This window comes from Leucoraja erinacea, chromosome 7 (genome assembly GCF_028641065.1).
Source record: "Leucoraja erinacea ecotype New England chromosome 7, Leri_hhj_1, whole genome shotgun sequence".
Lineage (NCBI taxonomy): Eukaryota > Metazoa > Chordata > Chondrichthyes > Rajiformes > Rajidae > Leucoraja > Leucoraja erinaceus.
This window is the reverse complement of record NC_073383.1, coordinates 39,073,228-39,090,139: the sequence shown is the minus strand read 5'-3', so window position 1 is coordinate 39,090,139 and position 16,912 is coordinate 39,073,228. Positions and strand designations below refer to the sequence as shown.

The 16,912-nt window shown below is 43.6% G+C and overlaps 1 protein-coding gene across 1 annotated transcript in view; it reads right to left on the bottom strand.

Annotated features, from left to right (window-relative positions):
* The window catches only part of LOC129698900 (ATP-dependent 6-phosphofructokinase, liver type-like), a 53,885-nt gene extending 37,580 nt beyond the window's left edge, over window positions 1-16,305 (bottom strand). The window contains exons 1-3 of the mRNA XM_055638317.1: window positions 16,138-16,305; window positions 6,579-6,652; window positions 1,220-1,297 (exon numbers count right to left, since the gene is read on the bottom strand). Of these exons, the coding sequence (XP_055494292.1) occupies window positions 1,220-1,297; window positions 6,579-6,652; window positions 16,138-16,222 (237 nt within the window). The 5' untranslated portion in view covers window positions 16,223-16,305. The remainder of the gene's footprint in view (window positions 1-1,219; window positions 1,298-6,578; window positions 6,653-16,137) is intronic.
* Window positions 16,306-16,912: the final 607 nt, after the last annotated feature.

Here is a 16,912-nt window from a genome sequence, read left to right as displayed (position 1 = left end):
AATAGTTTCTAGCATAAAATGATGAGCCAACCATTTGCAGTTAATGGAAGCAGCAGCAGTGGGTTGCAGACACAATCATCATGTTCCACAAGCAGCATTCTTTCTCACAACCCACCTCCAAATCCCTCCTGCACCCAACACCAAACAAATCCCCCATTTGCTACAATGTTGCAATGGCACAAGCAACCAATGCCAGAAACAGAACGATCTTACCATTGATGGCACTCCATCACTACGTGAAAATGATGACATTTCACTATGAATGCAACCTGGGGCAGATAGATGACAATTTGTACAGAAAGAAGGATACCTATAACATATATGGTTAAAAAAAACGTGAGCAAGTAATTCAAATTTTTTTTTTTTTAAATCCAACCTGAAATCCAACAAGATTTCAGCTCAACCATCAAGGAACTATTTCTCCCATCCCTTTCATCATTTAGCTGGGTTAAATTCTCCAACTGCTAACCATGCAGACCACCTGTACTGTGAGAACATCAGACTAATCACAATGATTTCTGCACTCACAGGTCATTTCACTCACTGTCCAACGATTACAGCTTCTGGCAGCTACAGTGTCTGTCATAGGTCAAGTTATGCAAAAACATTCCGCACGGCTGCCAAAGTTAGCTTATTGGAAAATGGTTAGTAAAACATCCTATCTGGATGGAGTCTAAAGACAGCCACAGCCTTCAGCAGTTTGATTTGAGGCAAACGTGCCTTTGCTCCACAATTTCCTTCCTCAAGATATGCTGCCAATTTAAGCAACGAATGCTGTGTAATTCTGAGAAGTTCCTGGGCTCAGTTTGATTATTGGAGAGAGAACATCATTTGAAAGGTGCGATTGCAATCAGGTGGCGATACTAAGAGAGATGTCCACGTATGTACAATCATACTTTCAAATGTACAAAATATGATCTCCAAGATGCAGTAAAAGTGGATAAGATAGTGCTGGAAAGCTTGGCTGTAACCAAGACTTGTATAATATCTCACAGGAGTAACTCATCTTAAATTTGAGTGTGGATTCCTCAGACAAGGATTAGTGTTGTAGCTACAGGTCTGCTCTCTGGTTTACAGTAGAGGTGAAAGTGAACAACACATATCTAACACAAATGTTAAAAATATTTGACTGGAGGGATTACATTTAACTATATTTTCTAAACCAGAATCTTCTTGTGCAAGACCTATGGAACAGAATGACGAAATGTCTATTACTTACAAGTTGGATGATATTGGAAACGCTGTCCCATTCTGCTAATTTCAAGTACTGCTCACCACCAACAAGCCCTTCGTAACCCTGCAAAGCAAAGACAAACCTGTTAGATATTTGAGAATCCCTAGGTGTCCTTGCCCCTCCATTGGTAACCATACTTCCTGCTGCAAAGTCCATAAACCTGCTCGTTTGTTTCTCCATTCAAGTAGATTCTTTCAAGCCATCTCTTTGACCGACCTGTCCTAAGATTGGCTTTTATTAAAATCTGACAGTATGCACTTTAACCACATGTGATTTTTTATATTACAAATCTCAAAGTGCTGGAGTAACTCAGCAGGACAGGCCGCATCTCCGGAGAGAAGGAATGGGTGACGTTTTGGGTCAAGACTCTTTTTCAGACTTATGTCAGGGGTGCGGGCGGGACAGAGATAGAATGTAGTTGGAGACAGTAAGACTGGTGGGAGAACTGGGAAGGAGGACTCTATCCAAGGACCCCAACAGTCTTTTCACGTGAGGCAGAGGTTCACTTGCACCTCTTCCAACCTCATCTACTGTATCCACTGTTCCAGGTGCCAACTCCTGTATATCGGCGTGACCAAGCGCAGGTTCGGCGATCGTTTAGCTGAACAACTCAGCGCAGCCCACCTTAATCTAACTGATCTCCCGGTGGCTCAGCACTTTAACTGTCCCTCCCATTCCCAATCTGACCTTTCTGTCCTGGGCCTCCTCCATTGTCAGTGTGAGGCCCAGTGCAAATTGGAGGAACAGCACCTCACATTTCGCTTGGGTAGCTTGCACCCCAGCAGTATGAATATTGACTTCTCTAACTTCAGGTAGCCCTTGCTTTCCCTCTCTCTTCCCTCTCTCTCCATCCCCTCCCCAGTTCTCCCACCAGTTTTACTGTCTCCGACTGCATTCTATCTCTGACCCGCCCACTCCCCTGACATCAGTTTGAAGAAGGGTCTCGACCCGAAATGTGACCCATTCCTTCTCACCAGAGATGCTGCCTGTCCCGCTGAGTTACTCCAGCATTTTGTGTTTACCATCGATTTACACCAACATCTGCAGTTCTTTCCTACTAATATTCCCTGTGATGCTTGATGTCAAATTCAGTTTGTACACTTCCTCGGGAGGTTGTACTCCTGTAACAAAGGCATATAAATCCTAATTGCTTTTGACTCACTTTGTGAGTTTCAGTGATAGCTCAAGTTCCCATGAGTAACTCCAGAGCTTCATGGCCAAAGAACAAATAAAACAGTTTTCCTTTTCGTAGAGTTTTCTGGGAAGATGCTGAATGCTTGCCCCTGTTAGTGAAAATAAAAATCCCTAGCCAGATTGCAACACTCAATTTCAACCAAAAATTGGGAATATAACAGGACTAAATTCAACATGGGAAAGGCAAACATGTTATAGAAGATTACTTTTCAAATAATACAGTTTGTTAAAATCTGTAACAACTTACTAGATAGCAAACTAAGCGTGAACTATTTAAATTGTTCTGAAGTTAAGAAAGTGAACGGCTAGCTGAAACTGGGAATATGGTATTTGTTTCAAGCATCAAGATGAAATTAAGTTTTTTAATTTATGAAGGAATTAAGGACATTAATCCAAGTGAACTGTTGACTGCATGAAAGTTCAGATACCAGAAGTGTGTTTTAAATCTACATGACTAAAACAAAGGATGGAAAGCGAAAAAAAATAATTCTATAGCCTGTCCATAAGCACTTCACTCTCAAAACATTACCAGTAAATGTGGCTATTAGTGTACAGATAAACACAAGTACTCATTCTCAATTGTTTCTTTGGCAGCCTGCCTAGAGACAAATGTCCGTGTAACAACAGGATTAGAGTTGAATATTCTGCCAAAAACACAAGCATTCTGGGCCTATCTTTGAGTGTAGTCAAAATGCCAGAGTTATTGGTCAGAGAAAAGCACTGAATAACGAGTAAACACACATAAAATGGTATGGGGCTAATGTCCTGAAACGCATACAATGCCCTCCGTAATGTTTGGGACAAAGAGCCATCATTAATCTATTTGCCTCTGTACTCCATAATTTGAGATTTGTAATACAAAAAAAAAAAATCACATGTGGTTAAAGTGCACACTGTCAGATTTTAATAAAGGCAATTTTTATGCATGTTGGTTTCACCTTGTAGAAATTACAGCTGTGTTTATACATAGTCCCCCCATTTCAGGGCATCATAATGTTTTGGACACAGCAATGTTATGTAAATGAAAGTAGTCATGTTTAGTATTTTGTTGCATATCCTTTGCGTGCAATGACTGCTTGAAGTCTGCAATTTATGGACATCATCAGTTGCTGGGTGTCTTCTCTGGTGATGCACTGCCAGGCCAGTATTGCAGCCATCTTTAGCTGCTGCATGTTTTGGGGTCTAGTCACCTTCAGTTTTCTCTCCAGCATATAAGCAGGGCTGCCAACATTGGGTGAGAGTTGGGAGTAAGAAATTGCAAGAGACCAAGCCCGACGGATTTGATGTATTAAAATCATGTTTTAGTGCACTGTAGAAGTATGATTTCAATGTTTTTTGTATGAAGTATATTTAAGAGGAAACTTTTTAAGGGGTAACTTTATCCACACAAAGGGTGACGGGTGTATGCAACGAGCTGCCAGAGGAGGTAGTTGAGGCAGGGACCATCCCAACATTTAAGAAAAAGTTACTGATACATGGATAGGACAAGTTTGGAGGTATGGATCAAAAGCTGGTAGCATAGCTGGGACATGTTGGCGGATGTGGGCAAGTTGTGCCGAAAAGCCTGTTTTCACACTGTATCACTCTATGACTACATTATACCTCCACCATGCATGAATGCTTCAAAATCAAGTGATCGAGTTTTATTGCCATATACTCAAGCATAGAAACATAGAAAATAGGTGCAGGAATAGGCCATCGGCCCTTCGAGCCAGCACTGCCATTCAATATGATCATGGCTATTCATCTAAAATCAGTACCTCTTTCCTGTTTTTTCCCCATATCCCTTGATGTTGTTAGCCCCAAGAACTAAATCTAACTCTTGAAAACATCCAGTGAATTGGCCTGCACTGCCTTCTGTGGCAGAGAATTCCACAGATTCACAACTCTCTGCGTGAAGAAAGTTTGTCCTCCATCTCAGTCCTAACTGCCCCCCCCCCCCCCCCCCCTATTCTTAAACTGTGACCCATGGTTCTGAATGCCCCCAACATCGGGAACATTTTTCCTGCAGTTACAGTAAGTGAAAATCTAGCAGGCAAGCAGGATGCTTTCTCCAACCACCCCCATTTGAAGTCCACTATCTTCCACCGTTTCTACCCAGTGCTTGGTACTTACTTCCAGCAGCCACTGGTTGTCCTCCAGGATGCACTCTCTCTCCTCTCAACCCCCCTCTCTCTCTCCCCCTCTATCTCTCCCCTTTCTCCCTCTCTCTCTCCTCTCACCCCTCTCTCTGCCCCTCCCCTCTCTTCCCCTAACTCTCTCTCTCCCCCCCTTCTTCTCTCTCCCCTCCCTTCTCCCCCTCCCTCTCTACACTCCCCCTCTTTCCTCTCTCACTCCCCCATATCTCCCTCCCACCTCACTCTCCCCCCTGCTCTCTCTCCCCTCTCTTTCTCTATCTCCTCTCTCTCTTTGCCCCTCACTTTTACCCCCCCCTCCTTCTTCCCCTCTCTCACCCCCCATTCTCTCTTCCCCCCCCTCTCCCCACTCACTGTCCCCCCTACTTCTTCTCTCTCTCCATTCACCCCCCCCCCCTCTGTCTCTCCCCCCTGTCTTCTTCCCCCCTCTCTCTCTCCACCTCCCTTTGAGAGTCTGTCCCTTCGGCACAGAGACTCTCGCGGCAGCGGTGCTTCTGACGCCACCGACGGCCCGGGACACTCGCACTGTCCGGAGTGCTCCATGGCCGAAGCTGCAGTGAGCGACTGAGAGGGCGTGAGAGTTTACTTGAGGGCGTGATTCTCATGCTCAAAGCGTGAGAGTTGGCAACCCTGATACAAGGCATGCTCAATTGGGTTCTGATCGGGCAATTGACTTGGCCACTCAAGAATGGACCATTTTTTAGCTTTGAAAAACTCCTTTGTTGCTTTAGCAGCATGTTTGGGATCATTGTCTTGCTGTAGAATGAACCGCCGGCCAATGAGTTTTGAGGCATTTGTTTAAACTTGAGTAGATAGGATATATCTATATACTTCAGAATTCATTATGCTACTACCATCAGCAGTTGTATCATCAATGATGATAAGTGAGCCAGTACCTTCAGCAGCCATACATGCCCAGGCCATAACACCTCCACCACCGTGTTTCACAGATGAAGTGGTATGCTTTGGATTTTGGGCACTTCCTTCTCTCCTCCATACTTTGCTCTTGCCATCACTCTGATCTAAGTTAATCTTATTCTCATCTGTCCACAAGACTTTTTTCCAGAACTGTAGTTGCTCGTTTAAGCACTTCTTGGCAAACTATAACCTGCCCATCTATTTTTGCAGCTAACCAATGGTTTGCATCTTGCAGTGTAGCCTCTGTATTTCTGTTCATGAGGTTTTCTGCGTATAGTGGTCATTGACAAATCCACACCTGAATCTTGAAGAGTGTATCTGAGCTGTCAGACAGGTGTTTGGGGATTTTTATTTATTATAGAGAGAATTCTTCTGTCATCAGCTGTGGAGGTCTTCCTTGGCCTGTCAGTCTCTTTGCGATTAGTAAACTCACCAGTGTTCTATTTCTTCTTAATGATGTTCCAAACATTGGTAAGCCTAAGGTATGGCTGATATCTTTAACAGTTTTATTCTTGTTTCTCACTCATAATGGCTTCTTTGACTTTCATTGGCACAACTTTGGCCCTCATGTTGATAAACAGCAATAACATTTCCCAAAGGTGATGGAAAGACTAGGTGTTGAGAGCTCTCCTATACCTGCATTAAGGAGGCATTTAAACACACCTGAGCAATTACAAACACCTGTGAAGCCACGTGTCCCAAACATGATGATGCCCTGAAATGGGGGGGGGGGGGACGACACACACGACGACGACGACTGTGTATAAACACAGCTGTAATTTCTACATGGTGAAACCAAAATGTGTAAAAACACCCTTTAATAAAATCTGACAATGTGCAGATTGTGGAGTACAAAGGCAAATCAATAAATTATGTGTCTTTGGCCCAAACATTATGGAGAGCACCGTATCTGTTTTAATCTGCTTTTCTTCCTTACAAAATAAAATGGCATGCAAAAAGTTAGAGACCAAGGCCAGAGCACCAAAGTTCATTGTAAACAAGTGAGTAGTCAAATAAAGCAAGATAATAGGATGGAAACCTTCCTGATATGGCTCAAATCCTCAATATTAGACATCTAGGCCAACAGTGACACTAACCTCATACACAAAATAAACATCAGCGCCCACATAGATCCCCATCCGTACTACTGCTCGCACGGCAGCATTCATACCTGTAGATTACAACATGTAGTTAGACCAGAAAATCTGAAAGGAAGAATTAATAACGGTGCTTAAAACAATGAGATATTTAAGACAGAGTAAATATGAAACAATTTACGCCTCCTGGGAGTGCAGTAACCAGATCACACAACTCGTAAAAGGAAGGGGGCAGGGATGTCTGAGGGGAAAAGTGAGATGTTTTTGTAGCAGGAGTGAAGATCTGAAATTCCGTGCCTAAAGAGATGACAGAAACAAATTTCGGAAAGAGACATAAAGTTCTGGAGTAACAGTGGGTCAGCAGCATCTCTGGAGAATATGGAAAGGCGACTTTTGATAAAGTTAATTAAATCAAAGGGTTCTGCACAGGTGCAATCGCGACGTAGTGGAGAAAGAGTTGGAGGACAGTGCTGGTGTACGTTTTATTCAACGTAACCAACAAAAATGCAGGCATATCTGGAGGCATACCAAGTGAGTGCCCACATTAAAGGTGGGCACCCAAGTGAATGCACACCTTTAATGAAGATAGTGAGGGGAATTAGAGAAGTTGTTGAGGGCCAGGTGAATGTTAGTAGAGGGAGGATGGAGGTGTAAAGGGGCTGGACATCCAAGGTAAAGCTGAGGAAATGGGGGACTAGGAGTTGAAAGTCTGAAGAAGGGTCTCAACATGAAACATCGATTATCCATATTCGCTACCGATGTTGTCTGACCCGCTGAGTTACTCCAGCAAGGAGCGTCTTTTTTTGTAAAACAGCATCTGCAGTTCCGTGTGCCTAAATTTCAGAAGGAACGATATATAGTTGAAAAATAAAATATGCATGGGAAAGGACAAGTTGAGTAGGAATGAAGAGCTCATTCAAGTCAAGTCAAGTGAGTTTATTGTCATGTGTCCCAGTTAGGACAATGAAATTCTTACTTGCTGCAGCACAACAGAATATTTTAGGCATATATACAGATCAGATCAGTGTGACCATATACCATAGAATATATATACACACACATAAATACACAGATAAAGTGCAATAGGCTGTTATAGTTCATAGTTTGTTTGAAGTTGTGTTTAACAGTCTGATGGCTGTGGGAAAGAAGCTGTTCCTGAACCTGAATGTTGCAGATTTCAGGCTCCTGTACCTTCTACCTGATGGCAGCGGATAGATGAGTGTGGGTCCTTGATAATGCTGGCAGCCTTTTTGAGGCAGCGCCTGCGATAGATTCCCTCGGATGGTAGGGAGGTCAGAGCCGATGATGGACTGGCAGTGTTTACAACTTTTTGCAGCCTTTTCCGCTCCTGGACGCTCAGGGTGCCGTACCAAGCCAACTGGTGCAACAGGTCAGCATGCTCTCTACTGTGCACCTGTAGAAGTTTGAGAGTCCTCCTTGACATACCGACTCTCCGTAATCTTCTCAGGAAGTAGAGGCGCTGATGTGCTTTCTTTATGATTGCATCAATGTTCTGGGACCAGGAGAGATCTTCGGAATTTGAAGTTCTTGACCCTTTCCACCTTCGACCCGTTGATATAAACAGTGACTGTGGGGCCCCGTCCTACCCCTTCCGAAGTCCACAATCAGTTCCTTGGTTTTGCTGGTGTTGAGAGCCAGGTTAATGTGCTGGCAACATTTGGTCAATCGATCGATCTCACTTCTATACTCTGACTCGTCCCCATCAGTGATACGTCCCACAACAGTGGTGTCGACGGCGAACTTGATGATGGAGTTCGCACTATGTCTGCTATGCAGTCATGAGTATAGAGTACAGCAGGCTGAGCACGCAGCCTTGAGGTGCTCCTGTACTGATTGTTATCGAGGATGACACATTTCCACCAATACGGATAGACTGTGGTCTGTGAATGAGGAAACAGCTGACAACGGGACTGAATGGTTTATGATCAACTGAGTTGAGACACATTACAATTATCATTGCCACTACACAGGAATTCATTTAAACGAGATATAAAGCCTTAATCAATATATTTTAAATGTACTTCATCTGTTGCATTTTTATCTCATGATCTCAGCTGATGCTTTAATGACATTCCAAAGGCAATTGAGAAAATCCAAGTGATCAGAAGAAATCCAAGTGATCTTTAGGTAAGATACACACAAAATGCTGGCAGCATCTTTGGAGAGAAGGAATTTAACCTATGATGAGCGTGTGTTGGCTCTGGGCCTGTACTCGCTGGAGTTTAGAAGAATGAGTGGGGACCTCATTAAAACATGCAGAATAGTGAAAGGCTTGGATAGAGTGGATGTGGAGAGGATGTTTCCACTAGTGGGAAAGTCCAGGACTAGAGGTCATAGCCTCAGAATGAAAGGACGTTCGTTTAGGAAAGTGATGAGGAGAAATTTCTGTAGTCAGAGGGTGGTGAATCTGTGGATTTGTTTGCCACAGAAGGCTGTAGTGGCCGTCAGTGGATATTTCTAAGGCAGAGATGAATAGATTTTTGATTAGTACAGGTGTCGGAGGCTATGGGGAGAAAGCAGGAGAATAGTGTTAGGAGGGAGAGACAGATCAGCCATGATTGAATGGCGGAGTAGACTTATGGCCGAATGGCCTAATTCTACTCCTATCACTCATGACGTTATGAATGGATGACGCTAATTAAAATGTTTTTGGGTTTCATGCAAAATGCTCCTGGACAACTCTAACTAAATACGTGCTCTCAATTTTATTTTCAGTCCCCTAACAGCTGAAATTGTGCCAACTGAAAAAATGATTTTTTCCCCCCAGTTATTTTTATAGAGGGTATTGCAGATATGCAAGCTATAATTAAAATTTCACACCTCAGCACTCTTTCCAACGCTGAAAGACTACTTACAGAATATTTTCACAGCTCAACTATAACTGCATCTGCAACCAATGCATTATCCTATATCTAGAATACCTTTACCGTAGAAAGTATTTAATTGATCACAAAATAACAAGAATAATTGTTGTGCAGAGATCAATTCAAACTCAGAGCGAAAATAATGTCTTCAACTAGGGTTTCATTAAAATACAATGGATTTGGTCCTTCAGCGCTTCCAGTGAGTTTTACTGAGGGGTGAAGCCATTTATAGGCTGGTGCCAATGGGAATAATGGGAACAGGCAAAGAGATACACAATGGCATAACATTAAAGTACACATCTGATTTCACCTGGATTTGCAACGTCTCTACACTCTGTAATTGTGTAATCTGGTCCTAAGTAAACCTCAATACCAACCAGATAGCTAGGTTTTGGTTTGTGATACCCACAAAGTTTAAGTTCTTTAAACCCATCGATTTGGGAGGAAGATATTGCATATCATGGCAAAGTCAATTCTTTTCAGAAGCTTTGAATAATTTTAATCCTATAATGTTCTTTACTTTTTATTTATTACTTAATGTTACAGAATCATTGGCCTCTGTCTCTTAATAGAGTATTTCCACACAACAATTCACTTGTTACTTGAACTTCTTGTTTCTCAATATTTTTCAAATACTATGTTTGAGGTAGGGCATAAGGAGAAAATTGGGGAAGGTAAAATTAGTGGAGTTAATGAAAATACCCATCGAGTAGGAATGAAGGAATTTTGTAGGAATTTTACTGTCTTATTGGAAATTAATTGAAAAATAGATAAAGAGTTTGAGTTTATTATATTTTTACAAGATAAAATTGACCCGATTTGTAAAACTATCACATTAATAAAAATTTCAATTGTTGTTTTGGCCGATTAGAAGACACTGTGGCATCAAATCTGCCTCCATTTGAAGCACTTGCGGAAAAAACAATGTTCAAGGACCATTGCACAGACCTGCATGGAATTTAAAGCAGTGTCACGTCAGTACAGAACTGGTCATGGTGGTATTCAGATGTTACATCTAAACTCTGTTTATACTTTCAGAGAGAATTCCTCCTCATTATCCTGGCCAAATATTGATCCCATGATCAGACTCCTCTAAAAGAGACGATCTGTTATTTATCACATTGCTGTTTTGTCAGACTTTCTGGAGCATAAAGAGGCTGACTGCATTGGAACAACAATTGTATTTCAAAATTACTTTGTTGCTCTTGACATCATGAAGTTATGAATGGCACCACAAAAGTAGGCCATGATGAAATTAACGGATCAGGATTTGATATAAATATTATATTGTACCATTACCCCAAAACGTCATTCGTCAATTCCCCCCACAGATGCTGCCTGACCCGCTGAGTTCCTCCAGCACGTTATTTTTTGTTCAAGATTCCTGCATCTGCAGTGTTTCATGGATTTAAATTGGGTCTGGCCAAGACAACTGGAAAAGGTTTGGTGGAGTGTAGGTGGAGGCAAAGGAAAGCTTTTGTTGTTTAGAAGGCCATGTGTTATGTATTGGAGATGTTTATACTATAAAAGTTTTAGCTTAGATGGTACAGAGACCCTGCTTGTGTTAATTAATCCAGAGTGAGCAAGCATTACCCTAAAAAAGAACTTAACTGCTTCAGAATCAATTGGTCTAGAGTGGAAACAAGTCATATTTTCACATATCCCAAAAAGGCAGCAAATAATTGTTTGATTAGAAAAGATCAATTGATGTGAAGAAAAGTAGATCTGATATCTGATAATAAAAATAATAAGTAGATCTGATAACCATATAACAATTACAGCACGGAAACAGGCCATCTCGGCCCTTCTAGTCCGTGCCGAACACTTATTCCCCCTTAGTCCCATCTACCTGCACTCAGACCATAACGCTCCATTCCTTTTCCGTCCATTTACCTATCCAATTTATTTTTAAATGATAAAATCGAACCTGCCTCCACCACTTCCACTGGAAGCTCATTCCACACAGCTACTACTCTCTGAGTAAAGATGTTCCCCCTGATGCTACCCCTAAACTTCTGTCCCTCAATTGTCAAAACATGTCCTCTTGTTTGAATCTTCCCTACTCTCAATGGAAAAAGCTTATCCACATCAACTCTGTCTATCCCTCTCATCATTTTAAAGACCTCTATCAAGTCCCCCCTTAATCATCTGCGCTCCAAAGAATAAAGACCTATCTTGTTCAACCTTTCTCTGTAACTTAGTTTCTGAAACCCAGGCAACTAGTAAATCTCCTCTGTACTCTCTCTATTTTGTTGACATCTTTCCTATAATTTGGCGACCAAAATTGTACAACATACTCCAGAATTGGCCTCACCAATGCCTTGTACAATTTTAACATTACATCCCAACTTCTATACTTCGATAATAAAAATGTTAAACAAGTTAAACAGAAGGAACCACAAATGCTGGTTGACAAAGGTCTCGCAAGGTTTTTGTACAGGTTTCATTCTATTTCTTGAGACAATAGAATGTGAATGTCAAGCCCCTATAAACATTCTTAAATTATCTGGTTTTGTAGAGACAGCCTAAAAAAAATTGAAAGGATCGATGACATATAGAGAAATAGCATTGAAACTTGTTATTGCAAAAGTAAATCACTTCTGTGTATAAGCAATTACATAAAAGTGACAGCAGTTGTTGTATATACAAAAATGCTCGAATGCCTAAAGGACATCAATTAAAATCACCGAGCAAAAATGACACTACACTTATAAGCCCTTGAATATAACAAACCCTCAGGACTGCTCCATATTCACAGGCTCAGTACCGATTTACAATGGGTACTGAGATGCAGAGTATGCAATGGAAGGCATTTAAAGGCTGCATGGATGAACTACAACAATTGTTCATCCCAGTTTGGGAAAAGAATATATCAGGGAAGGTAGTGCATCCGTGGATAACAAGGGAAATCAGGGATAGTATCAGAACAAAAGATGAAGCATATAAATTAGCCAGAAAAAGCAGCCTACCAGAGGACTGGGAGAAATTCAGAGTCCAGCAGAGGAGGACAAACGGCTTAATTAGGAAAGGGAAAATAGATTATGAAAGAAAACTGGCAGGGAACATAAAAACTGACTGCAAAAGTTTTTATAGATATGTGAAGAGAAAAAGATTAGTTAAAACAAATGTAGGTCCCTTGCAGTCAGAAGCAGGTGAATTGATCATGGGGAACAAGGACATGGCAGACCAATTGAATAATTACCTTGGTTCTGTATTCACTAAGGACAACATAAATAATCTGCCGGAAATAGCAGGGGAACGGGGGTCAAATGAGATGGAGGAACTGGGTGAAATCCAGGTTAGCCGGGAAGTGGTGTTAGGTAAATTGAATGGATTAATGGCCGATAAATCCCCAGGGCCAGATAGGCTGCATCCCAGAGTACTTAAGGAAGTAGCCCCAGAAATAGTGGATGCATTAGTGATAATTTTTCACAAACTCTTTAGATTCTGGAGTAGTTCCATAGGATTGGAGGGTAGCTAATGTAACACCACTTTTTAAAATGGGAGGGAGAGAGAAAACGGGGAATTACAGACCAGTTATTCTAACATCGGTAGTGGGGAAACTGCTAGTCAGTTATTAAAGATAGGATAGCAGCACATTTGGAAAGTGGTGAAATCATTGGACAAAGTCAGCATGGATTTATGAAAGGTAAATCATGTCTGACGAATCTTATAGAATTTTTCGAGGATGTAACTAGTAGAGTGGATAAGGGAGAACCAGTGGATGTGTTATATCTGGACTTTCAGAAGGCTTTTGACAAGTCCCACATAAGAGATTAGTATACAAACTTAAAGCACATGGTATTGGGGGTTCAGTATTGATGTGGATAGAGAACTGGCTGACAGACAGGAAGCAAAGAGTAGGAGTTAATGGGTCCTTTTCAGAATGGCAGGCAGTGACTTGTGGGGTGCCGCAAGGCTCAGTGCTGGGACCCCAGCTATTTACAATATATATTAATGATTTGGACGAGGGAATTGAATGCAACATCTCCAAGTTTGCGGATGACACGAAGCTGGGGGGCAGTGTTAGCTGTGAGGAGGATGCTAGGAGGCTATAAGATGACTTGGATAGGCTGGGTGAGTGGGAAAATGCATGGCAGATGCAGTATAATGTGGATAAATGTGAGGTTATCCACTTTGGTGGCAAAAACAGGAAAGTAGACTATTACCTGAATGGTGGCCGATTAGGAAAAAGGGAGATGCAACGAGACGTGGGTGTCATGGTACACCAGTCATTGAAAGTAGGCATGCAGGTGTAGCGAATTGTATGTTTGCATTCATAGCAAAAGGATTTGAGTATAGGAGCAGGGAGGTTCTACTGCAGTTGTACAGGGTCTTGGTGAGTCCACAGCTGGAGTATTGCGTACAGTTTTGGTCTCCTAATCTGACGAAGGACATTCTTGCCATAGAGGGAGCACAGAGAAGGTTCACCAGACTGATTCCTGGGATGTCAGGACTTTCATATGAAGAAAGACTGGATAGACTCGGCTTGTACTCTTTAGAATTTAGAAGATTGAGGGGGGATCTTATAGAAAATTACAAAATTCTTAAGGAGTTGGGCAGGCTAGATGCAGGAAGATTGTTCCCGATGTTGGGGGAAGTCCAGAACAAGGGGTCACAGTTTAAGGATAAAGGGGAAATCTTTTAGGACTGAGATGAGAAAAAAAATGTTATACAGAGAGTGGTGAATCTCTGGAATTCTCTGCCACAGAATGTAGTTGAGGCCAGTTCATTGGCTATATTTAAGAGGGAGTTAGATGTGGCCCTTGTGGCTAAAGGGATCAGAGGGTATGGAGAGAAAGCAGGTACAGGATACGGTTGGATGATCAGCCATGATCATATTGAATGGCGGTGCAGACTCGAAGGGCCGAATGGCCTACTCCTGCACCTATTTTCTATGTTTCTATGTCTAGACACCAGCAAATTTAAATACTGAAATGGTGCATAGATATACAGAACTCATGTTATAACCATTCATAGGTACACAAAAATGCTGGAGAAACTCAGTGGGTGCAGCAGCATCTATGGAGCGAAGGAAATAGGCAAGGCAATGTTTCGGGCCAAAACCCTTCTTCAGACTCTGTTGCAGTGTATAAGACGTTGATGAGACGGCATTTAGAATATTGTGTTCAGTTGTGGGCACCATTTTATAGGAAAGATATTGTCAAGCTTGAAAGGGTTCAGAAATGATTTATGAGGATGTTGCCAGGACTAGAGGGTGTGAGCAATAGGGAGAGGTTGAGTAGTAGCCTATTCCATGGAGTGCAGGAGGATGAGGGGGAATCTTATAGAGATGTACATAATCATGAGAAGAATAGATCGGGCAGATGCAGAGTCTCTTGCCCAGAGTAGAGGAATCGAGGACCAGAGGACACAGGTTCAAGGTGAAGGGGCAAAGATTTAATAAAAATCCGAGGGGGTTACAATTTCACACAAAAGGGTGGTGGGCGTATGGAACAAGCTGCCAGAGGAGGTAGTCAAGGCTGGGACTATCCCATTGTTTAAGAAACAGTTAGACAGGTACATTGATAGGACGGGTTTGGAGGGATATGGAGCAAGTGCAGGCAAGTGGTACTAGTGTAGCTGGGATATCGTTGGCCGGTGTGGGCAAGCTGGGCCAAAGGGCCCGTTTCCACACTGTATCACTCACTCTATGATTCTCCATGTAACGCCAGCTCCCTAATGCCAGGAATAATGAATTTCTTCTGATCTGCCTCAATGCTTGAATATGCTATCTTTAATAAGAGAACCAAAACGACACATATTGAATAAAAGCAAATTAATTGATCAGCATGTTCAGATCAGCCGTGGTTTTATTGAATCAAGTTATATGTTTTAAGATGTTACAATGATGTGCTAATTTGTTTCCCCGGACGCTGTATCTCTCATCAGTAGGGAGCTGCGAGACAAGTAATAACTGGCTACAATTTTTAAAGACAGTGAGAGCAAAATGGCAGGTCTGAACATGCAGCAACCTTGGATGAAATGTTTAGAGGGCAGGTACGGTGTGCCCCTAGTGCCTTGTCTTCCGCCAGTCTGTCTGTCTGTCTGCCAGGAGCGTCAGAGACGACCTGCAGGGACGCACGTCCGCACCACGTGGTCTCCCCTGCCACAGTCGCCATCCTTGATACTGGCAACTCGGGAAGCTGCAGATCCCTTACAGCCCATTCAATGCAGGTCAGCTACACGTCTTTAAACAAAAAACACAAGCTTGCACTAAACAAGGGTTTCCACCTTTCGGGGCTTGAGGTTTTTAAATAAGGTTTTTAAATAAATGCACGATCGCAATGTGTGTGTGTGTGTGTTGCTTGTCTCTGTGATGGCGGCCGCAGCCGTTGGGCTCGAGGGAAGTCCGTTAGTGACCGGAGAGGGGGGAGAGGAGAGGAGGGCCAGGCCCGGCACTGGTCAGCGAGGGAAGGATGGAAATGCTGGAGTAATTCAGTGGGACAGGCAGCATCTCTGGAGAGAAGGAATGGGTGACGTTTCGAGTCGAGACCCTTCTTCAGACTGGTCCCATCTCCTGCACCTTGTACCTTGCGAAGAAGGTACAAGGCCACCCCCCCCCCCCCCCCCCCCCCCTTATCCCGGCTGGTGCGGGGTAGGGCGGAGGGTTTGCTGTGAACGGAGGGCGAGGGTGAGGGCGACAGACCAACACCCCGACATGGCGGTCTCACCTTGCGCGTCTCCCCCGCTGGTCAACACAGCGATGGACTTGCCGGCGCCCCTGCTCCTCAGCTGCTCGATGTCGACATGCGCCATGGTGTCCTGTGCGGGGTGGATGGATGGATGGATGCCGGCCGGTCGTCTGTCTGTCTGTCCGCTCTCCGCTGGCTTCTATCTGGCTCCGGCTGCTCCCGGGCTCGTACTCGCCAATGCGCGCCGCGGCTCTCCACGCCCCTCCCCTACACCAAACCCTCTCTCTCTCCCCCCCCCCCTCTCTCTCTCCCCTCTCTCCTCCCCCCCCTCTCTCTCCCCCCCCCCCCCCCTCCCCCTCCCCCCCCTCTCTCTCTCTCTCTCCCTCTCTCTCCCTCCCTCTCCCACCCCCCTCTCTCTATCTCCCCACCCTCGTACTCCTCTCTCATCAGCGAATGCTAACACCCCTCCCCCTCCCAGTCCACTGCCACCCTGGTTTCACACCCCCACCCTTTACCTCCCCTCCCCCTTCCAGCGAATCCTCCCATCCCCCTTAAAATCAGAGGCAACACCATCCGGCAGCTTTCAGCCGCAATAATTTGCTGGAGGAACTTAACGGGTCAGGCAGCCTCTGTAGAGGACATGGACAGAAGACTTATCGGGTTGCCACCAGGGCTGGATTTAGATGAAGAGAGGCCCTAAGGTATTTCACTTGTGAGCCCCCACCCCCTCCCAATCCCCCACCCCCACGACTAGAGGACCATGACTACCCGACAGCGACACTTTTAGATCATTCTAAACAGTTGGTTTTAAAAT